Source organism: Simochromis diagramma, unplaced genomic scaffold (genome assembly GCF_900408965.1).
Source record: "Simochromis diagramma unplaced genomic scaffold, fSimDia1.1 OVJJ01000682.1, whole genome shotgun sequence".
Classification (NCBI taxonomy): domain Eukaryota; kingdom Metazoa; phylum Chordata; class Actinopteri; order Cichliformes; family Cichlidae; genus Simochromis; species Simochromis diagramma.
Window position 1 is genome coordinate 1,324,275 of NW_024387359.1, and position 23,973 is coordinate 1,348,247.

At 41.0% G+C, this 23,973-nt stretch overlaps 1 protein-coding gene across 4 annotated transcripts; it reads left to right on the plus strand.

Moving 5' to 3' along the window:
- The first annotated feature begins 1,545 nt into the window (after positions 1 to 1,545).
- On the plus strand, positions 1,546 to 22,272 carry pik3r1 (phosphoinositide-3-kinase, regulatory subunit 1 (alpha)). 4 transcript variants are annotated; one of them, XM_040007175.1, is made up of 16 exons: positions 1,546 to 1,801; positions 2,837 to 3,472; positions 10,390 to 10,458; positions 11,918 to 12,010; positions 12,100 to 12,174; positions 12,382 to 12,513; positions 13,186 to 13,387; positions 13,699 to 13,781; positions 18,035 to 18,236; positions 18,332 to 18,512; positions 18,616 to 18,741; positions 18,826 to 18,968; positions 19,059 to 19,235; positions 19,350 to 19,424; positions 19,512 to 19,682; positions 19,835 to 22,272. In XM_040007175.1, exons 2-16 carry the CDS (start codon positions 3,133 to 3,135, stop codon positions 20,022 to 20,024), a joined length of 2,259 nt encoding a protein of 752 aa, XP_039863109.1. In that variant the 5' UTR covers positions 1,546 to 1,801; positions 2,837 to 3,132; the 3' UTR covers positions 20,025 to 22,272. The 4 variants fall into 4 exon arrangements, with proteins under 4 accessions (XP_039863109.1, XP_039863110.1, XP_039863111.1 ...); XM_040007176.1 differs by lacking the exon at positions 10,390 to 10,458; XM_040007177.1 differs by lacking the exons at positions 1,546 to 1,801; positions 2,837 to 3,472; positions 10,390 to 10,458; ... (3 more) ...; positions 13,186 to 13,387; positions 13,699 to 13,781 and adding an exon at positions 15,403 to 15,852.
- The last annotated feature ends 1,701 nt before the right edge of the window (positions 22,273 to 23,973 follow it).

Consider the following 23,973-nt stretch of genomic DNA (forward strand, 5'->3'; position numbering starts at 1 on the left):
TTTCTATACATTATTGTTACGTCTTTACAATATGAAGTGCTTTAAGGCAAATTTTGTTGTTGTAATTTGATATTGTACAAATAAAACTAAATTGAACTGAATTAAAAGTTGAACTGAAAACAAATGAAATATCAGCAGTTTGTAATGACAGGCAAATATTCCCTGTGAAAAAGGAAACACAAGTTTAAACAAGTTTAAAGGCTTAAATTCTAACTATGTCTTTACTAAAACATGGTTGCTAAATTTACACTACCACTTGCTTTTTGTGGCAGTGAAGAACATATAATGAATAACTACTCATTCGGAGCAAACACCACTTGGCATGTTTGTGTGATATTCTGCTGCATAAACAAGCCAATAAGCCATAAGGCATTTATGGGAAGCATGAAATCCACATTTGCATGGTTTACTCTTAATTTTTCTTTTGGGAAAATATCAACAAGTTCCGGTCCAGCAAATGTGATATGGCAGAGGTGTAGTTTGGTTATCTGCAGGGGGAGCAGATGGGTCACCAGAGCCTGACTATTTAATCAGGGGATGAGGTGTGGTGCTGGTACAGTGAGGGATTATATGGTCTGGTGGTTCAAATATTCATTTCTGTCATCTGCAGCAGAAATATAAAACCCATCTTTAATATTCAGTGGACACAGGTTAGTTACTTTTGCATTGAAAAGGAAGAAAGCTACATTTCCTGTTAGTGTTGTAATAGTGGACTGAAATTTTGTACTTTTAAAGCTTGTTTTTGCATGTTAATATGACTCAAGGAAAGATGTCAAAAAGATGTCAATCAGCAGCTTGAAGTTCCGAGTTACTGTTAGTTTCAACACCATCAACTCCTGATTTCTACACTACTTCCTCTTTTCTGAGTGGTCATGGCCCCTGATGTCTGTGTGACAGTGGAAACACTTACAGGCACCTAGCCCTGCACAAAGCTGCTTACAGTCTCTTTTTAGCGCAATCGGGACAGTAGGGTTTATGCTTGATAAGGGATTTCTTTCCCTGCCATAATTAGGCCACCCACATTCACAGTCATGTGTTTCTAATGGTGACTGAGATTATGGGACCTTCCATTCTGAGGAGATATCATGATAGAAACAAAAAAGTGAAACTATGGTGACGAAACACCAAGTTCAACTCTACCACATACCAATTATATCTTTCAGTGGATTTCAGTTTTCAGGTTCAAGATGTGGATTAAAAATAAGCCAATAAAGAATATAGCCAGCCCATTATATTTTTGCTCTTTTATGCTTTAGTTTCACACTGTTTTAGTGTGCATGATTTAAAATCATACAGCTCTGGAAATAATATGCTAGATGTTTAATTTCACCAGCCAACAGAACATAGGTAACGGTAGGACTGCGTGCAAAAGTTATGTAATTTCCACAGGTGTTTCAAGTTGCAAGAGTACACGGAGAGGGGAGTGCCCACCACAATAGGAATACGATTGGATAGATTATGAGGCGTTTTTGATTGACAGAAAGATGGACCAATGAGATGCCGCTCTGTGCTTGCCCCCTTGTTGGCCGTAGAGGCGACGTTCAAGGGAACATTTGTTCTGGATGGTGAAGCTGTTCCGTCACGTCGGCAGGGTGTAGGTCGTAACATTTTGTTCTTCTCATTAAATCGGATTTAAAGTCGAGCCGAGAGTTTTTCTTTTTCAACCGTGCGCGTAAGAGATCCACCAACGGCTGCAATTAAATCTTCGCACACCGCAGTTCTAAAGCTTAATAACGAATTGGAAGTGTTTTAGTGTGGAAGAAAGAGGGCTCGTTGCATTCGTCTGCGGATCCGTGTGCGAGTAAGTTATTGCTCTCCAGTGTTTTTAAACCTCGCTACAAAGAATTTATTTCTTATGAAGTTACAATTAAAGCGTGTTCTTGTTAAGTACTTACATTTTGTTGAGTTATTTAAAACTACTTAAAGCGACTCATCATCATCCTCGGTTTAACATGCACTCCTTTTTTTTTTTCATTGAAGTTTTTTTTTCCAATTCCCTGTTCTGCTAACTTTTTCGTTACAACTCTAACCTTGCTAATAGCCTAAGCTATCTGATTCTGGTTTTAAATAGAGACGTTTAGTAAACCCTTATCCTGTTTTCCTCTAGCTGATAGCTAATTAGGTGGTGGTTTAGTTGAGCAGCAGGCTGATGTTGGCTAGCTAACTTAGCTGACTACTCCCCCGACATTTTTGCAGCGGCTGTAAAGTTGCACCGCAGGGCTGTAAAGCCGCCAGCAGAATAAACTGGACCCATGCATACGTTTTTAAACGCACAAATTCGCTCCCTGCGCGTTTTAAAACTCTAAACCTATCAATAAGGGTGATGTTTATTTATATAACTCTGTCGGCATTAGAATAAAGCTGTCAAGTATAATGCTAACGCTAGCCCACTATATGTTGGCAGGGCAGCAGAGAAGTCGATTTCAGTGTGCCAGAAACTGTAAATGTTCCAATAAAACTACACTGTCATCAATATGGAGTCTGCTCTTCAGTAAATTATTTACTTTTTAGTAGTTATTTTGTTGGCAGCTGATTTAAGAAAAAAAAAAAAAAACGAGTGGGTCAGTGATGACACACATTAAAACTGTTGCAGACATGATTTGGAAGCCATGTGACAAAGTAGGGCCACAAATGCATTGTGGCGTATCATTATAAAAGTGTACATTTTAAATGTATTTACTGTATACTGTGGGCCTACTGTAAGAAGTTGCAGACTTCTACAGTATTTATATTGTAAAATCTTGGCATAACCCATTTCGTTCACATTGGGCATTGTAAGGAGCCCATCATAGTCTTGTGCTGCCTGTTGTAAATGCTCTTTCCTCTCATCTTACAGGTCTGGGCAGCATTATCAAGATCACGGCTGCAGGCCATTTACTGATGGGTACATACTGCGAGGCAACACACCAAGAGAGCTGCAAATTATTTGCGAGAGACGGGAACTGTGAAAGAATGAAGACAAGCTAGAGACTGTTTTCACTGTAAAATCATAAATTGTAGCTTTGTTGGAACAACAGCCATTTTAACCAGAAAATGAGTAGCTGGGCTTAAGTTACTCAGAAAAAAAACCCCCTTAAAAATAACAAGACTGGTTCAGACTCATCTTTACAAGTGAACATTAAACACACAAACATGAGTGCTGAAGGGTATCAGTACAGAGCACTTTATGATTATAAAAAAGAGAGGGAGGAGGACATTGATCTGCATGTTGGGGATATATTGTTGGTAAGCAAAGGAGAGCTGGTGGCTCTTGGGGTCACCGATGGCCTGGAGCAGCGGCCAGATGAGATTGGCTGGTTGCCAGGCTTTAACGAGACCACTCAGGAAAAAGGGGACTTTCCTGGCACCTATGTAGAGTACATTGGGAAGAAATGGATCTCTCCCCCTACACCCAAGCCAAGGCCCCTGAGACCCTTACCTGTAGCTCCAGCCTCCTCCTTCAAGTCAGAGATGGACTCGGACTCAGAACAAGGTGAGTTTAAACAAGAACTGTTAAACCATGTTTATTGGTATCAAATTCATGGGTGTTCTCCTTTATCTCAAAGTTCTGAAGGTTTTTTTTTTTTTTCTGGATTACCAGCATAATACACGGCAGTGTGCTCTCGGTACGAAAAAGGGGACACATGCATGAGCTATCTGTATATCTTGCTAGTTTAAGCTACAACAGTTTTCATAATCTGTCTTAACATTATTATTAATTGTGACAATTTGAATGTATTAAAATCCTGAGGGTGTAAACTGATGTTAGCAATATTAACCCCCCCCCCCCCCCCAAAAAAAAAACAAAAAAACAAAAAAAAACCTGTTATGTCGCTTTGTGCGTTCTCTGGTAGTCCACTGACACAGACAACTAGTTAAGTGTTAAAGTCAAACCTTAGCAAGTCAGAGTTGTGAATCTTTTATCAGCAGGATGCTGATGCTGCAAAACAGGGTTTTGTTTAACAACTCTGCCTGGTGCGGTACAGCTGCACTGAATGTGAACCATGCTCAGTCCCAGAGGACACGGGCTCTGGTGTTTATGCTGGATATAGTACACCAGAGCATTTTCTGCAAGCCATATGTTACCAGCTGAGATCATCCATTTTTGTCCTCAAACTGCATCTTAAGGGAATGCAATTCTCGTACCAGTGTGGAGAAGCCTGTGTAGCTCAATGTATACACTGGTAGCAGGGGGGCAGTTAAGCTAGCTCAAGCAAAACTGATCGATTGTGTCATCATTTAAACTATAATTTACTTTTTTTTTTTTTTTTTTTTTTTAAGCAATGTAACCAATAATTTTCTGGTCTTTTTTTTTTTTTTAAACACCTTGTTAAATCTGTAAAAATATCAATCACATATTACTAACATCACAGAATATCTAAGTTATAGCTGAAATATTTTGGTATTGGGGGGGGGGTGTCTCCATATTTGTTTTTAATTTAATTTTTAATTTTTTTAATCTATTTTTTTTGTGGGTAAAAAAAATTATTTCGAGATGTTTGCAGTTCAAAATTACCCTTTGAAATGTGAGTCAGTGTTACAGCTCAGGCCGCAACTATGAACTGCAGTTAAAACTCGTCTTTTTAAAGACTCTGTGGCTTGTGTTAATGTGCACTTGAAGCTTTTTGCTCACCTAAAGAGCAGCTGTAGTCGCCAGGTTTCTAGTTTTTAGGCCATTTGTGGTGCTATTGTGAAATTCTTTGCTGTGGTCTACAGTGCGAATGAGGAGCTGTTTTTCTGGGTGGGGGTTTTTTTTTTTTTTTTTTTTTTTTTTTGTTTGGTTAAAAAAGGGGCATATGTTGAATGGATGTGTTGTGGTTGAGTGGCAGCACTGCCAAGTGTGAATGTAGCACTGAGAGAAGAAAAGTTGCTGTGTCCTGGGTGGTGGTGTGAGCTGGGGGGGGGGGAGAGAGAAAGGGCCCAGAGTTGTGGGTAAAAGGGGAAGAGAGTCCCTGTGCTAGTTTCAGGATGGGTGCATGAGGATCAGGGCTGAAGTGGAGCTGGGGGCTTGGCAGAGGGGCTGCAGCTGGGATTGGGGTAGGTTGCGGGCTTTGGGAGGAGCTTGGGATCTGCATGCTCAAGGGGGCTTTGAAGAGGGTCTTGTGCTCGGAGTGTTTGTGATTTATTGCCCACCACCAAGGGATCCTGCTCCCTTCCTCCTACTCCAGATTTTTTTTTTCTCCTTCTTCCTCTTTTTTTTTTTTTTTTTTTTTTTTTTAAATGTTTTGATAGCTCCTACCATCAGCTCTGGTCCCAGGAAAAGGGTGGAGAATGGAGGGCTTGGAAAGGGGCCACTCCTCCCTTAGCCACAGGGGGGGTTTACATGAGTGCAGCAGATGTGGAGAGGGAAAGAGAGAGACTAAAGGGCTGGGCTGGGAAACTATTAGTCTTCATTCCAGCGTTCAGCCTTTCTTTTTCTTAAAAAAAATAAAATAAAATAAACATTAAAGTGTTGCTCCTTTTACTAGGCCTCTCAGTTAACTGAATATACATGTGTAGTGCTGCCAAGCAGAAGGAACTTGGAAAGCAAATAACCAGCTCAGAGCTCCATTTGCTTATTTGATTTAATTAAAAAAAAAATATCCACAGTTGGTTCCCAAACTGAAATTCTCCAAGTTTAAAAACTTCTCACACCTTTCACGTCTAGTATGTTGCTTTTAATGGTGAAAAAGAAGTAATTGAGGTGGAATTTCGAATAAGCTAACTGAGTCATAGTACTAAAAGAAAAAATACAAGCAGCTGCTTTTAGTCTGTAGCCAATTGTGTAATTCCTGATGCCCAACAAGCACGTTGCATGTTAAAATTGTTTAGACAGCCACTATGTTATGGCCTAATATTAACCTCTGTGTTTTCAGTGTGTAATTACTTTATTTTTCTCCTCCCATCTGTTGGCCAGCATGAGCATTTTTTTTTCCCCCCTCTTTTCCCAAAACGTTAGATAAGTATGAATAACCGGTTGTTGCTCTGCACGCTATCACTAGGTACAGCCTACACGCTCGGTCTTGTTTAAGGATATATTTGATGGCATCGGGCTGTGTTCCCCTGCTTGTCTGAGCCTTATCAGTATGTTTGAAGGTTTCATGTGCACAACATTATGGTACGCGGGATTTATCCAAAAAAAAAAAATGCAGTGAAATGTTTTATAGCTTTCTGCTAAATATGCCTCCTGGTGTGTATGCAGACTTTTTTGGTTACCAAAAAATGAAATGTGGATTTTATAACTAGTAATGGATGTACTTAATGGAGCATCTGTGCTGGCTACTGGAAGGCTGAGTGCAGCCTGTACAGAGGAGACGTTTCAGGGAGAGCACTCTGCATAGCTGGAGTTTGAGATAATGCAGCTCTCCTTCTCGGGGCCTCTTTAGCACTCAGGCTGACATCTGCTAGATTGAATACACTTTCTGTTGGTAGTGTCATTTTTTTTGGGTTTTTTTTTTTTTTTTTTTTCCCCCCCTGCTAAGAGCTCACTTTTCTCTTAAATTATACATGTAATGACCTTGGCGTAGGTTTCAAATTGGTATACTCTTTTCATTTGTCCAGAGAACAGTCACAGTTCGTTAAATCCATCCAAGTCAGCAGCAGAATAAGCACAGCAGAAGTTTATCGTGTGATAGTTTGCTCTGATGTAGTGTTCCTCTGTGGGACTAAAGGCAGCTGGGGCCAGGAATTTGGTGGTCGGGGGTACGTACAGACTGCATAGTGGACTGATTTGTACCTTTTGTGATGAATCTGTATTGTGCTAAGTGCTGATTGCTGTAACTCGACGCACAATACAGCTATACAACAAATGGGTGGATGATGAATAGCACCATAGCGATTGCTCTGTGCTGTCATTTTTATGAGTGGACAAGCTGCTGGCAAAAGGAAATATATTTGACTTTTGTACTAGGTGGAATATTAGTATGTTTAGAAGCTGTTGAGAGGAGAGGAAAAAAAAAAAAAGCTTTAGTCAGAGGTGAGAAGCGTGTCAGTGACAAATCCAGTGCCTGTGAATCTCAGACTTGAGCTGGATTTAAATATATTATGACTTGTCATAGTTTCCAGAATGGGGAGGGGAGCCTTGTCACATGCAGTGTGTTTAAAGCAGCCCACGTGACAAAGGAAATTTGCATTCACATCATTAAATTGCAGATATAATAAAATTTAGTTTTGACTGTCCTTAAAGAAAGGCGGTTTGTTAGTTTTGTGTTTTTGTTTGTTTTAGCATCCCGATTCAAACCCAAGATGACGAAGTTGTTTTTCCTCTCACATTTTTAGTTTTTCCATTTGTTATCAGTTTACTTTTGAGCAGTCCCTTCATTTTTCATTTTAAAGTTTAGTTTGTATTAACCAGCTACTCTTTCCCATCTAGTGTTCATCTTTTTTTTTTTTTTTCTTGTAGCCTTCTCCATGCATGGTTTGTATTGTAAACTGATATATGATGCAGAGACAAATAATGTAGTAGCTTCAATAACTGTTTGCATTTAATTTTTCCTCTGGTCGGTTTAAAATGTAAAATTAAGAGGAACTTTAAGCATTGCTTAAAACTGTTAAACTGCTTTAAATAACAGTGACGGGGGGGTGGAGAATGGTGACCTGTTCTTAATCTGTGTGGATGTGCCAGACATGACATTTATTTTTTTCCCCCTTCTGTCTGCCTCAGAGAATGTCAGACTGAGGTTATAGACACTACAGTTAAGGGGACAACTCTACTGCTGTTCAGTATATGACAGGGAAAAAGACTAGGACTCAAAAAAATAACAGATTCATTAAAAAAAAAAAAATTGTGTGTTTAAGCAAGTGAGACTTGTGTGCATCAAAGTGTGCATAACTGTTTCATTGCATGAGGCCGTTCAGAGGCTGAAGTCTGAATTGCCAAATCTTCTTTACGGGAGTCGGAGCATGTCTGCTAGCAGGATTAAGAAATGGAGCAAGCAAATAAGGCAGGGAGGAGCAGACAGACAGACTCGGTGCAATTAAACAAAGGTGAGATTGGAGAGTAACACAATTTCATTGGTGCCAGGAAAGTTACGTGTGTGGTGTGCGGGCAGCTCTTGTGCACTGGAGATGTTGCATTGCATTAAGGAGTGGACACAATAAATCATCTCCTCCATTCAGTTATATCTGTCCTGGAAGTTTGTTTGCATTGTTTTGCATCAAAAGTCCTGGTCACTGCTGTTAAGGCAAGAATTGCTATATTTGTGTTTTCCCTCCTGTGCCTCTTAATGTGTCATCAGAAAAAGAGCCTTTGCAGTTGCATATCTCAAAACTATTGCGGTTAAGCAGCCATCATGATATGCCCCACTTTCGTACTATTAGAGGTGCAAGACTAAGATGACGTCTTCTTGGAAATGCTCAAGCCCAACTTGGTGAAGTTCTTGAATAAGTCATTTGCCAACCAACAAAAATAATTTGATTATGATTGTTATGGTCCCTGGTGACATTTGGCTTTTGCATCAGAACAAACAAAAATAAAGTTTTAGTCCTGTTTTGATTTGACCTTTTGATAACTTAAATATATTCTCAAATTAAATAATATACTTTAGCTGTGGTTTTAATAAATCCGTGCACTATTACAAGCTAGTTCACATTGAAAGTGGCCAATCTTTGAATGAAGACGCTGTTTAATCATCCTTTTTTTACTTTATAATTTAAAGTGAGGCAGTAGTGCAGGTTGTACAATTGTGCTCAAGCCATTTAAGTTATCAGATTTGGAGTTGGTTTATTTTAATTTGATGTGAGAGGCTTCATTGGTTCTTAAATTTGATCTCACATTGGGAAACTGGCTGCTTGCATCACTTTTGCGATTCACTGATGCTCTGTGCTTCATAGGGTTAATTGCCAAGCTGTAGCAACAGTCTCCTCATTGGCTGTTACTTTGCTTTTGCACTTCATCTTCCAGCCTGCAGGAGGAGACATTGCCTGCCCTTTTTCCTAATTCAGCTCAGGGCTTCACTATTCAGCACAGTCATGCTCAGACATGTTAGTGCTGCCCATGCCAGCAGAAAATCCAGAGAATTTGGCATTGCAAAGGTTTTAGGTTTTGGTAATACTATAAACTAGCTGCACCTAGTCTTACTAAATGCTACTGTAGAGCCAAACAACTTTGAATTTTTTTTGTACATTTTGCACAATTTTTACTTTAAAATGTGTTAGGTGGTGATCTATCTCCAATGTGCCTTGGCTAGACCTTTTTTCAGACGAGAAGAAATGTATAGGCTTAAAACGTTGGTTGCCTGAGCAGGCCTTCTAAATTTATCCAAAGTGAGCGCTATCTTTAGTGCACTGGTAGTGCCCCAGCTCTGTTCTGCCCAGTCCTTTCGGCTCAGACGTGCCGTTTGAACCGGACAGATTGTTCCCCACACCACAGCAGAACCAGTGGCAGCTGCATCAACTTCCTCAACCTGCGGTTGTCTAACTGACTACTGACGGGCTGAGGCCTTGGGGGATATCATGAGGTCTGCCAAACATGCAGACGTGTAGAGGCACGTCCAAGGGGCCTCTGTCTCCATACCCTAGTTACCACAGAAACCAGCTTCTATTCAAGTCTTGGAGAGAGTCTGAGGAAGTGTAGCCTGTCAGCTGTTGTAAATGGAGCAAAATGCCAGCACATTGTGTTAATGGTGCCGTAATGCTACTGTAAAACATAGAGGGCCCTGTTTGTTTAATAGAATTAAAATTACCTTTCCAGAGAGAGTTGGAGATTCAGTTTGCATAAGCTGCAGTAAGGAGTTTTGCAGAACCTGCATTCATCTTGTGCCATTATCACAGTTAGGTATACCTATGTGCAGTAGAAAAGAAATGGATAACTTTTACTGTAGCCAATTTTTACTTATTACCAATTTTTACAAAGTTTTTCTAGAATTAATTTGCCTTCCATGAACACATCAATTATAGGTTTCTTCTTCTTTTCCTTTCCCCTTTATGTTTCTGTGGTTTGGCCTGTATGGGCACGTTGAGCCTTGATCTCATGCCAAGGCATCTCAGTAATCATCACTGATACCTTGTAGCATTTCCGCCATATTTCTTCGGCTACTTGATACAATTCCATTGGTGCCGAAACTATCACATTGTCGACAGTACCAAGAAGCAACTCTATATCCTTCCTGACCCGTGTCCCTCAGAGGCTGACTGGGGTAGGAATAAATAGGCTGGAGGATCACTTGGAAGATTCTCCTTGTTTTTTGGTTTGTTTCCAAGCTGTGCAGAAGTACGAGCAGCTGTTTGTATATCAATGTATTAATCATTTTCAAATGTTTAGTGTTTTTTAGTCTAAGTAAATGTGTGAAAATTTTCTTGTTCCTTACACATATTTGTGATTTATTGTTTAAAAATTCCAGGCATCGTGCTGTCATGTGCTTTTTGAACATTGTGACAGCGGGTGGGTCGGTGTTCTAAATTTAACTTCAGGTTGTGAATTTGGTTTCTCAGAAAACCTTTTGGCTGTAGAAGGAAGATCGTGTTGGATATCTTGTCTGGGAGAAAGATTACATTTCCAAGGTGTGTGATGGCTGCACTGCATGTCTCGATCTCTATTTCAGGAAACTTTGCAAAGTCTGAGATGGAACACCAACTTCTGAGAAACCTTCCTCCCCCCTCCATTCCCTTTCAGTTTGTATTTCCAATAACATCTTCCAGATGACCAGTTGTCCAAAGTGGATTTTTGTGTGTTCTCTGGTTTGAAAGGCTTTACTAATACATGTACTTCACACACAACAAGGCAGCCTGGGTCCTGCCCTAGCCAGAGAATGTGGTTCAGAATTTATTATTTAACTGACTGAACCCTCTTTCATGCAAAAGGGTAGCTTTTCAATAACCCCTATGCGTCTATGTATTAGCCACACCAGTACTTGGCCTTTAATGCCTGATTCAAAAAAGTAATCACTTTTAGGTGGAAAGAAAAAATAATGTTAAGAGAAAGGGTCCCATTCATAGTTTTGCAGCATTTTGAAACTGCAGACCTGATGTTGAACAGTTGAGCCTTTCATAAAAAAGCCTTTTCAAAATATGCCTTGGCGAAGATTTTATTTAGATTTGCCAACTCCCCTCCTGCTTTCATGTCCACACCTGGGTGCAAAGTTCTGAAGGAAAAATAAGTTAAAAAAAACAAGTCAGACCTGGCTTACCTCATATCACAGGATATTTGCTTAGTTCCTTGGTCTGCCAAACCTTAACTTCAGTGCTCAGCACCTCCTCTTGAAACAGCCTTTTATAAATACTCGCATTTTACTTTTGAAGCCACTTCATTGGTCTTGTACCTGCTTCCTTTGAAGTTCTGAGGAGTCAAGAATCTAATCAGTCTTTGCTGGTTCAGATGAATGGCAGCCCCTTACCATTTAAGGTCACATGAACAGTCATCACAGGATTAACTGTATTTAACTGACTGGCCAGTTGATATCTGGTTTTTTTTTTTTTTTCTATTTGGTTACACATAAACTATAGATACTTTTTTGATCTTACAAAGGGAATTCGTTGTGGTACAGTAGCATAAGAGTAAAAAATAGAACAATCTCCAAAAAGTGTAACTAAATTCTGCTGTGTGGGACTCAGTTTTGAAAGTAAAACCAGCCATTTTCAGCACTCACCTCGAAGAAATGAGCTTAGTGAAATCCCCTTAAAGCCGTGTCTGTTTTGCAAACAGCCAACAGCATAGGGCAACTGATTGTCTTGGTCGTGATTGTGTTGTTGTTTGATTTGGAAAGCATAGGTTGGATGTAGAAACATTTTCTCTTCTTGCTTTGCTGGCTTTTGTGTTTTGGGAAGGGCAGGGGTGCTAAAATGTAATTATTCAACTGTTATTAGCAAATTGTGTGGTGCCAGCATATTTATTGGACTGAGTAATTTGGTTGGTGGATTTGTACTAAGCCTTGGTGGGAGGATTTTCACTCAGTTTACACAAACTGAAATTGCTTTTATTTATTTAAAAAATATTTTATTTTATTTTTTTAATGATCTTTAGGTTTCTTCTTGCCCGACTTGACGGAGCAGTTTTCCCTTCCAGAGATTGCTCCACCCATTTTGATCAAACTGCTTGAAGCAATTGAGAGGAAAGGTGAGCTTGACTGAATCAATTTCATATTTTTGTTGGCATTTATTTGGCATGTTATGTTTCTACAGTATGTTTCGTTAATTATTTTGTAGGTCTGGATAACCCCACATTATATAGAACATTTACCGCTGGTGCTGGACTTGAAGTCAGGCAGTATTTTGATTGTGGTAAGTAGCTCTTTTTATCATGTGTTTTATAAGCCTATATGAAGAGGAAGTCTGAGTGGAAAAAATGAGTGGGGTGCATAAAAAAAGGTTTCTAAGTGTGTGCATAACAGTCTGTTGGCCCAGAAGAGTCTGTGCTATAGTTAAACCTACATTTCACTTTACTGAAGTGAGTTCAAGCGTGAGTCTTTGTGCCGTTCTGCATTTCAGACCCCCCATCTGCAGACTTGGATCACCTAGAGCTTCCAGTCCTGTGTGACGGTCTGCGTAGGTACTTGCAGGATCTTCCCCAACCCATCATCCCCACTGCAATATATGCTCAGATGGTTCACAGTGCTAAAGGTGAGAACAGAAGATTCCCTCACAGTTTCAGTGGTCATTTGTTGACTGTACAGGTTGGCCTAAAGAGAAGTGCTGACGTAATGTACTCGTGCCCTGCTGCTGAACATCATGTACTCATGAACACTAAACCACAAGACCTCATCAGTACCCATTGTGTCTGAGGACTTCTTTTTTTCTTTGTTTTTTGTTTGTGTAAAATTAGCTTTTATTTTCTAAAACCTCCTATGGGTCCTTTAAGAAAATAAGAAATAGAAATCTATGTATTTATTTCTAATTGTGTATTTTAGCACATTTCCTTAACCTTTGTCTTGCTGTCTGTTGCAAGCAGAGGGGAAAAGAAGAAATTCTCAGTGTTATGCCGCGCTGCATTCTCTTGCTGTCACATGGCCAGAAACAGGATATCTGCGGTTAATAGGAACTAAAACAAGCCTGAAAGTTTATCTCTAGCATCTCTGAGCAGCCAATCACCTGCCAGTGTACCTTATGCTCATTTTCAACCACACAGTGTCTCTGCGGTTTCCAAGTCTTTATTGCACATGACTCCTTTTTCCATTTCTTTACTGTGTAAAGAGAGCTTTCATTTTGTGCTGCTTTTTAACTGCAGAAGACTTTAAAGTAGGGCACTTTATCTGCTGTCTTCCTGAACGTTTTGGCTATTCTCATCTTCAACAGAGGTGGTGAATCCTGAGGAATGTGCCCAGCTACTACGTCGCTTTGCCAGCGCCCCAGGCCGGCCTCCCCAGTACTGGCTGACTCTCCACTGTCTGCTAAGGCATTTTGCTAGAGTGTGCCAAAACGGTTCCAAGAACCTGCTCAGTGCCAGATCGCTGGGTGAGATCTTCAGCTCTGTGTTTTTCAGACAACAGGCCACCAGGTGGGTATTGGGAGTGTAAGGCTTATGCTGCATATTTTGGTTTGTAAAAGATAGGCACTCAGTCAGCAGACAGATAAGTATGCAGGCTTAGTCAAGAAATGGCAAGACACGCACTGCAGTGTATCACACATTCATGTGTTTTAGCTGTACACGGATGTAGGTTGGAGCTTTTCTGCTTACCAGCTATGCTGCACAATTAAAGTAGCTAAGCCTGAATTGCTATCTGATTGAAAACCACACAGAGCAGCAGTGACTGTCACCTTGGCTCTGAAACAAACTTTGTTTACCTTGCTTTTTTGTCCCCCTCACAGTTGTGAACCCAGTCTGGATTCTCACATCAAGATCATTGAGGTTCTGGTGACCAGTGAGTGGAGTGACAGTCAAGCTGCACCAGGTAATTGACTGCTGTATTTTTGCTCTATTTTTCACCCATCATAAAACTACTGCTGTTCCTACTACTGTGGGTGCTCAGGGCATGAAAGTAAACAGTTAAAAAAATGAATTCAGTTAAAAAGGAAAAGTAGATGGAAAAGATGTTGTGCATTGCATTACTGATCTAACTGAAAGCTGTAAGGAACTTGTGCAGGATTTACATTGAAAGGAGAACATAAATGTTTGCTCTGCATTGACTGTGCACAGCACTGACTGAGACCTGAGCTATTAATAGCTTGAAGAGGAGGGTCGAGACTTAGTGCTGCTGCAGTTGTAGGGAACCACAAAGTACCCAGTGATTGGAAAGTTACTCATATTATGGCGCTAAAGCGAGTTGATTTTTTTTAGCATGTGCTTATTAGTAGAAACAAGTGTTCTAAGTTGAGTCTTTGTGGAGTAGTTTGAATTAGGTTTGCTCAGTTTGTAAAGCATGAAAAGTTTTCTTTCTGAACAAGCATATTTCTATGTTGCATATGAATGCTTTTTTTTTTTTTTTTTTTATGCAATGAAATGGTATTATGTATTATGTAAAAGGTTCTCACTGGAATTTAATGACTACAAAGTAGCAACTTGTGTTAGAACAGTATTTCTCTGTCTAGCTTTATTTTTGTCAGCCTCATGAATATGAAAATTGGGGAATTTGCATGTGACGTAAAATCTTCAGTAAGATTCTGGGTTGTTCTTGGAGCACATTTTTATTTTTTTTCGTCTCTCCTCTGGCTTTTGCTGTTATGTAGCATGTGCCTCCAACGGTATAGATGACAGATTCGTGCAAGTCTGATTTTGTTCGTGTTACTGCAGTGGACTGCATACAGACAAAGCTGGTCTGGTGATTTGAGACAGCAGAGCATTGCATGGCAGTTCTGTTTTTACAGCTCTAGTTGGGAGCGGTGTCATTGGCTGGCCCAGAGGCCCAGCACTGACTTTGGCTTCTTAAACTTTTTATTACCTGTTAGGACTATTTATAACGCTCCTGTGCATGGTCTGCTCTCAGCTGTCAGTGATTTGCACCTGCAGGGAGCTCTTTGGCTGTAGGCTTGATGGATGGCTGACTGAATGGTCGGGCAGGCAAGAGGGAAACCCTGAAATGCTTTTTGTTGGTTCTGCACATACCCATAAAGACTGTACCCAGTGTAACACATGGCAATGTTTAGTCAGGCCAGACTGGTTTCAGTCACCTGTCTAATGCAAATAGTACGGGTAAATAACCTAATTTCTAAACACACATGTATGGAACATGCATGCATTTCTGTGAATGACCTGTATGCGCGTGTGTGTGTGTGCCTCCTCCCAGTTACTGCGTTCCTATTTTAAGTAAGCGACAAAAGGCCCACTTAGATTTGGTTGGCTGGAAAGTCGGCCTGCTCCACAGAGCACTTCTTGTTAACTCAGGGCTGCTTGTAGTTCTAGGGCCACTTGCCTCCCCCTTCAGTGGATGTCCACATGTCCTCCCTGTCTCAAAGTGCTCAACTCAGCAAATATTTGAAACTTTGCAAGTTAATCATAAGACTGCCCCCCTCCTTCCCCACCCCCCCCCCCAAGCCTCCGCCTCCGCCTTTACAAACAGAAAGAGGGAGTGACCAAAGAGCATAGAGAGACACACAAACCAACGCAGCTGGCACAAGTGGCTGCTTTCAGAACAGGCTGCATCGACACTGGAGCGGCTCCTGCTAATCATTAACTTTGTGACTACACGTGAGCAGGCCTCCGCCTCACAGGGCTCAGAAAGGGAAAGACAGAGAGACTCAGCCCTTTACCGCACATTCAGCAGGAACTGAGCAGTCAGTCAGTCGCATGCGGCACCTGCTTCACGTCGAGCAGATTACCTGGATTTCATTAAGAGGCACACAAAGCCGTGACCTTTTAAGAATTAAAACAGACCACGTACATGTACTCACTGGTCTAAACTATGAAATGGAGCTTTACAGAAGGACTTGAAACTAACTCTGTTGGATTTACTTTATTGTTTGGGAATAAAAGAGAAGCTGCAAAGAAGAGAGAACTGATTCCTCGAGACATGCACAACTTGCAACGTAAGTTTGATGTTTCAGGTCTTGTCTTATAAAGGTGTCAAAAGTGGAACATTGTGTGTTCTGCTGTGTTTGCCTTCAGGCTATAACGAAATGGGCCTCGTGCGTAAGATTAAGACACAAATGTCACAGCTTAGAAAAGACAGAACAGGAATAATAGGTTTGTTTTAGTAAGACTTCAATCTTTGCTAGCAGCAAACTTGCCTCGGGCAACTGCTCATGCTTATGAGTTATGGGCCATACTTGGAGACAAAAGAGGCTCTTGAACATTTAAGTCGTTTATAGCTATGGTGGACAATGGCTAGTTGATGTTAAAGTCTTTTTAAATCCACTGTTGTATTTTTTTTTTTCTATCAAAGTGTGGTGGAACAGGTTTGTTCACTTAGGTCTTACTCAAACATTAAAACCTGTTCTTTTTTTTCCTCATTTGTAGTTGATGTGAACTATATAACTTAAGCGTCTAAAATTTCCACCAACTGTCCCTCAATTGAACTAAAGACAACGATTGCTTTCACTTGAATCTTCTACCTTTACCAAGAACTGGGGCTATTTTAATTTCACTCAGGAAATCAAGGGAGCTATCCCTGTCGTGCTGAGCGTCACGCTGTGGGATTATAGACGTATTTTGGAGCTCTGGGTGCCGCTGACCGGGCCAGGCATTATAATTTAGCTGCGTACGTGCTGCTGCAGCAGAGTAGGCTTTACGAGTGCCAGCAGTGGGACGGACTAAATGTCCGCACGACACTCGCGGGGAGGAGGGGCCGAGTAACCTGCAGGGGAGCAAGTGGACAAGCTGAACGGAGAGCGAGAGGATGACAGAGAAGCATGGAACAGGGAGCAGGTCCTTTCTCTCTCCTCTGCTAGCAGAGAGATGCGTCGCGTTTGCTTTCGCAGATGGATGCACACCGGGACGCAGTGCTGGTTGATGCAGAGACGCAGTCGTTTCAGTTATCTATTTAGTGTTCTAAAAAGGCGACACTTTTACAATGACCTCATCGCTCACAGGAAATGAAAGATGCAGGAGCGGTTGGTGACAGACCCCCTGTGTGATTGGCTGTGGTAAGTGATGTAACACGTTACTGAGCAAGCTGCCCTTAATGGCTTTTCAAGTACGTGTTTAAGTGGCTGTAATAAAGTATTTGTGTGGAGCAGAGGCGAGATTGGATCAGTGCAAGTTGTCTGTCTGTGGAGGTGTTTGGCTCTGGTTTTAGAAGCCTGGTTTCTTCACACGAGTTAGAAATTTCTAGTAATCTGGAGACAAAGTGTGATCAGGTTGGAAGGCAGGCGGTATGCAGAGAAGCGCTGTGGTCGGATTGGTAGGTTGCATTTGCGCAGAATGGAAACATTTGAAATCTATGTCACGGTTGTAGCTGTGTGCACAGTGCTTGTGGTTTCAGCGTGCAAAGTTCTGCAAGGTCCATTGCAGCAGGAGGGTTGTGAATGCAGTGGCAGCGAACAACAGCAGTGCAGATTTGTGGGGTTTAAAAATAGCCGACTGCCTTATCTCTGCTACTGGTAGCTTCACGGTGAGCTCCAGCTTTAAGAGTTTAATTGATTTACTGATGGTAGAAGAGAATCTGGTTATCCTGCGTTAAAGCGCAGCCTTTAAAGGCTTAAAGGGTCATTAGGATTTTAGTCTGTCCTATTTTACTGTAAAATGTTGTGCAGCCATCTTTTTCTGCTGTTCTCTCTGCATTTTTTTTTTTCCTGCATGAAAAAGGCTTCACTGCTGCGTTAGGAGCTGGAAATATTTATAGATGGCTCCATTTCTTGAATGAAATTCATTCTCCCTGACTCACGCTTTAGTTCTCCTCCCACTGCCTCACCAATGCTGCCTCTCTGTTGGACATGGGAAGCCTTTTTTTTTTTTTTTTTTTTCTTTCTTTCCCCACAGCCCAATTCATGGAATAGGATGCATGCGAGCGAGCACGTGCTATCCAGATGAGGGTTCATTCTTTTGAAATATTAAATAAATTCAAAGAGCAAAGTTTTTTTGTATTTTTAATTATTTACAAGAAGATCAAGTAAACATTTCAAAGGCAGTGCAAGCGTTCCCCTAAAAATCTGCCTTAAAATGTCCAGATCTCGAGCTCTGAGTCGGCTTTATTTTAACACAAACACTCATAAGCCTAATCGCATTGTAGTCGATTTATTTACGTTCTGTGTTCTCTGCCTTTTCCTGCAGCTCTACCTCCAAAGCCACCCAAGCCCACATCTGTGATTAACAACGGTATGAACAACAACATGGCGCTACAAGATGCTGAATGGTACTGGGGAGACATCTCAAGGGAGGAGGTCAATGAGAAACTGAGGGACACTGCAGATGGTACGTTTTTGGTGCGGGACGCCTCTACAAAAATGCACGGAGACTACACTCTGACTTTGAGGTAAGTGTCTTGTCCTCTGTTACCTCAAATTGACTGTTTATCCATTTGTAGTTAGTGACCTGTTGGTTTAACCGCCTCTGCTGTTTCATCTACAGGAAAGGAGGAAACAACAAGCTTATCAAGATATTCCATCGAGATGGCAAATATGGCTTCTCTGATCCACTAACCTTCAACTCAGTCGTCGAGCTCATCAACCACTATCGCAACGAGTCCCTGGCTCAGTACAACCCCAAGCTAGACGTCAAGCTGCTGTACCCCGTGTCTAAACACCAGCAGGTGAGGTGGCAGCTCAATGCATCCCAGCAGAATTAAAACACCTGCGTGTTTAAAGCAGTTGAACCTCAACTTTTTCTGTATTTGACTGTGACTCTTTCTTCAGGATCAAGTGGTAAAAGAGGACAACATCGAAGCTGTGGGCAGGAAGCTCTGCGAGTACCACCAGCAATACCAAGAAAAGAACAAAGAGTACGATCGTCTCTATGAAGAGTACACCAGAACATCGCAAGTGAGTACCACCCCACACCTAGCATCAAGAGTGTTACTGCAGTGTTTGTAGGTCAAGTGCTTAACACTGTGCTTCTGCTCGCAGGAAATCCAAATGAAAAGGACGGCGATAGAGGCTTTCAATGAAACTATCAAAATATTCGAGGAGCAATGCCAAACACAAGAGCGCTACAGCAAGGAGTATATTGAGAAATTCAGGAGAGAAGGCAATGAAAAAGAGATTCAGAGGTAAGAACAGACCACACTTTGTTGTGCATCAGCTGATAACGAAATGCTTGCTCTGCTCAGAACTCATCCTTTTTTTTCCTCTCCTTCCAGGATCATGGGAAATTACGAGAAGTTGAAATCGAGGATTAGTGAAATAGTAGACAGCAAGCGCAGGCTGGAAGAAGACTTGAAGAAACAGGCAGCAGACTACAGGGAGATCGACAAGAGGATGAACAGCATCAAGCCTGACCTCATCCAGCTCCGCAAGACCAGAGACCAGTATCTCATGTAAGTGCAGCGCCTGAACAGCATCCTGGCTACATCGGAATCTAGTCTTCCCTCTGAGGGAAATCAAAATTGGTCTGCCCTGCTTTCTAATGTTTATGACTTTTCTCTTTGTAGGTGGTTGACCCAGAAGGGAGTCAGGCAGAAAAAACTCAACGAGTGGCTGGGAATCAAGAACGAGAGCACAGAAGAGTAAGTTAGCGAGTGTCAATCATCCACTCGCTGGACAAAAAAATGTGCGTTTTTCATGACAACTTATATTTGTTTTGTGTTTTTTAGTCAATATTCTATGGTGGACGATGATGAAGACCTTCCTCATCATGATGAGCGGACCTGGAAGCTGGGCAACATCAATCGCTTACAGGCGGAGGCGATCCTCCAGGGCAAGAGAGACGGAACATTCCTGGTTCGAGACAGCAGCAAAGCGGGATGCTACGCCTGCAGTGTGGTGTACGTATCTGGCTGTTACGTAGCAAAGGATTGTAGTTTTAGTGTTGAAATGTCTACCTGCTGTTACGGCTTCAGCCACCACTGAATGAACTACTTTTAAAGTTGATGGAGAGCATCACACACAGGTTGTGACTCCTGTCCTCTCTTTGCAGTGTGGACGGCGAGGTGAAACACTGCGTCATCAACAAGACCCCCACAGGGTACGGCTTCGCTGAACCTTATAACCTGTACAACTCATTAAAAGAACTCGTTCTTCACTACCAGCACACGTCTTTGGTCCAGCACAATGACTCTCTAAATGTGACACTAGCGTACCCTGTGTACGCTCAACAGAGACGATGAGGACCCGGACGTATCCATATTGACGATTAAGGCCCCATGGAAGTTGGAGACATGTTTCGACCACCATGATTAAGGCTTCGATAGCCGGACTTGGACTTGAAGTTGGAGGAAAAGACACAACAAAGCCTGAAACATTTCAGTGACTTTGCCTAAACCATGAGCCTGAGGCGAGTCTGAATGTAGATTTTTTTTTTTTTTTTTTTTTTTTCCTTCCCCCCCCTTTCTGCTTTTTGTGGGAGCACAGAATCGAGCGAACACTGCTGAACTCGCCCAGCGGAGGACATTTGAGGCCTTCTCCTTATGGTGCTTGTTTTTGTTTTGTTTTTTTCCCCCTGTTCCCAAAAGCTTTACCAGCTGGATTATCAAATCGCAACAGAACTCACCGGCTACAAATTTTGTTTTTCCTTTTTCCCCTTCTTCCCCTGTTGTGTGGGTCTGTGTGCGCGTGTGTGTGTGTGTGAGACTGTCCATGTGACCAAATCTCATAGAATCAGGAAACTCTGTGATATTGGAGGGCTGTGTAACACTTTGCTTGTATTAACTGTTCAGTAGCAGACCATGGATCAGCTGACAAATGTAGCAAAATGGCACTTTTTTAAAAAACAAAACAAAGTTTCACAAAAGAAACTCCTATGGACTTTTATTAGAAGAGCAGAGAGGACAAGTACCCACATTCTGCCTTCTCACTGATGAGCATTACAGTGCATACGTAAACTTGATTTGAACTGTGGGCAGGGAGAAACTATGAATGGACTATTCTTTCATGTACATATGTGAAAATGTGCAGTCATGACTCATACCAAAAAGGATTTGTTCCTCTTTAGTTGTATCCTGATCTGCTATGCAAACCTTTCTCCATTTTTATTTCAGAATTGTTTTATTCTGTTGCAAACCCACAATATAAGCTTGTTTTAGTGCTTGAAAAGTATTTTTTGTTCCTGTGTAAATATCCAAGAGGATATTTTGTCAAAATGCCAAGATACAGTTTAAAAAATTGCTTATGATTTTTAAAGATGATAGAAACATACTTTATTATAAATTACTTTAACAACTGGTATACAGATGAAAGGTTTTTTCTTTTTTTTCTTCTTTTTTTTTTTTTTTTGCTTCAAACTAATGTTTTCTTCTCAGGCAGAGCCTTTTGAGTATTTGAGCTGCTTTAGTCACAAGTACTATTTCCGACAGAGCTAAGCCTACATGCAGTTCTTTGTTAAAACGGACAAAGAAGGTCAGGCTGATGGGATTGTACGACCCTTATCTACCATCACAGAAACAACAGTATAGATTTATTTTGTTATAAAATATATTTGTTCCCATATGAGAATATATCAAAGCAGACTGGTGTTTTCAACTGGTGGATATTGCTATTAAAGATCAATATGCATTGTACACTTACTATTTTTTCTGTATCAGAAAATCACTGTTTACACATGGGTGGATCGGCTCATTTCAGATGGTAACATAATATTTCATAACCCCTAAAAGAAGGAAAACAAAGAGCCACGTGCTCTATTCCCACACCCTAAATTTGGCTTTTACAAGTCTACGATACAAGTGCGCCAGACCACGTAAACTATGACTTAAAAAATCACAAACTGTATTACTCACAATATATTTTGTAACCCTTCAACATGTCATCACAGCTGTCAGGTGAACCTGTTGAACGTATCTGTAGAAAACTAGTTGTAGAGACATTAACAGAATCTGATTTTGATAGTTTTCCCGTTTTTTGTTGGCGTGACAGTTTACTTTAATTTCCATCTTGGACACAACTTGTTCTCTTGGGAACGGTCTACATGTACAAACCACGGAGGAAAGCTTAGTTTTAATTCACAGTTGTCGTTATTTACACACAGACTAGTTTTAACACATTTGACCAAATTACTCATTCACAACTTTAAATGTAACACATTTATAGGAATTGTCTTTTTCCTTTTTTCTTCCCCTCCCTTCCTCCAAAGCTGTTAACAGGTGTGTCTCATATTTGACATTTAGATCCTCAGCAGCTGCTGGCATGAACATTTTGATTCCCTTTGTCAATTTTTCTTAAGTCTGACAACATGCACCATTATTTCTTTACCCCATTTCTGGGTAGTGTTGTTTTATTGTTGTCCTTTTTATTTGAAGCTCCTCTTTGGTGTTGGCGTCCCAAAAACGATTGGATTGAGATTGCCAGTGTTCCCCAGTTTTGCTTTGAATCTGTATTGGGCTTTGTTAAAAATGAAATAAAACTCTTCTTTTTACGAAACAATGGCTTTGTTTTGACTGATGAGTAAAATGAGTTCACGTTAGTGGTGTTGCTCTGTTGGCAGTTTTGGCCAAACCGACAGTATGTAACTGATTCTATTCTCTTAACTAGAGTAACTGTAGCTTAAGAGGGTGGTTGACAACTACAATTACTGCAATGAACTTATTGCTCTGAAACAGTTGCTTCAAAAACAGGGATTAGTGCTGCAGATTTGGTAAACTGATGTTAAAACAAGATGAAGTCGGTCTACTATTGAATGTTGGCAATTACATCTACACATCTGTGATAATACAGCAATTAACTTTAAATTCATGGAAATCACAAATCCTTTGCCATATCCATACATGGAAATTCCCACTACTAGATCTGAAACACATTCCTCCACAAATAGTGGTGCAGTTGCTGCAGGAAAGCCATTTAACTGTAAAGGAACACTCGTATACGGGCGACCGTGGCTCAGGGGGTTGGGAAGCATATCTGTAACTGGAAGGTCGCCGGTTCGATCCCTGGACTCTCTATCCTGGTCGTTGTGTCCTTGGGCAAGACACTTTACCCTGCCGCCTACTGGTGTTGGCCAGAGGGGCCGATGGCGCGATATGGCAGCCTCGCTTCTGTCAGTCTGCCCCAGGGCAGCTGTGGCTACAACCGTAGCTTGCCTCCACCAGTGTGTGAATGTGAGAGTGAATGAATAGTGGCATTGTAAAGCGCTTTATAAATCCAATCCATTATTATTATTATTATATAATTACTGCTAAAATCGGCATGCAAAACATGCTAAGCTAAACATGAGATTAATGCAGTGTTGAACACTCCAAAAGTGACAGCCTACCTCCTTGACCTTGATTTTGATGGAAAATGAGGTCAAGGGGAAGGGCTGATCCAAAGGAAAATGAATTCAGTGATAATCCTAGCAATGTAACAGACCTAACTATAGCAATCCCTGAACACACTTTGATACAGTTAATATATCTTTTAATCTTGGTTTAGAGAGGCAATACGTGGACAAGAAGCAGACTTTATTACAGCATCATATTGTTCAGAGTTCACCTGTGGGGTTAAGAGCCTGTAGTTGAAAATTCAGTTACATTTGAATGATCTGTGCTGAAGTATCCCTGCGATTTATGGGTTGTTCTTATCACCTTTCATTTTCATAAAGGAGATCCAGGGGGTGCCTTACTATAGAGAATTTCACGAGTTCCTATATTATAACAACTATAATATGAGAACACTATAAAGTATATTAACTACTTGGAAGCATCTATAAGAACGATAAGATACTTCCAAGTAACTTTGCAAAACTGACTTCTGCTAAATTTTGATACAGCTGATCTTCCAGCATCATAGATTCAGATCTCTGAACAGGTTTGAGGTTTTTCCCCAGCATAGCGGTGCGTTATAGACATTTACTGGTGTACAAACCAGTTTTTGCTGACTGACAGCCAGTGTTGTGAAATGCTTTTGATGTTTGAAAGGCCTAAACTTGGTGAGCATGACTGTCATTCCAGATGTAGAAAGCAGAACACACTGTCAGTTTGGAACTTTTTCAATAGATTATATCTGTTAGCACATGTACTAGCTAGTGGAAAATTACCATGGAGGTTTACAGAAATGCTGAAAGATGGCCTCGTTGACATTTTAGGAGAAAATGTTGTTTCCAGTGACTTTGCATTTTGTTTCAGAAATTCATGAAACTGTATATTT

Bases quoted from the DNA above. Each gene is read 5' to 3' on its own strand.
- pik3r1 (XM_040007175.1), top strand. From the start codon at position 3,133: ATGAGTGCTGAAGGGTATCAGTACAGAGCACTTTATGATTATAAAAAA. The intron at 12,175-12,381 runs GTAAGTAGCTCT...TCTGCATTTCAG, and splicing joins CAGGCAGTATTTTGATTGTG to ACCCCCCATCTGCAGACTTG. The intron at 12,514-13,185 runs GTGAGAACAGAA...CATCTTCAACAG, and splicing joins GATGGTTCACAGTGCTAAAG to AGGTGGTGAATCCTGAGGAA.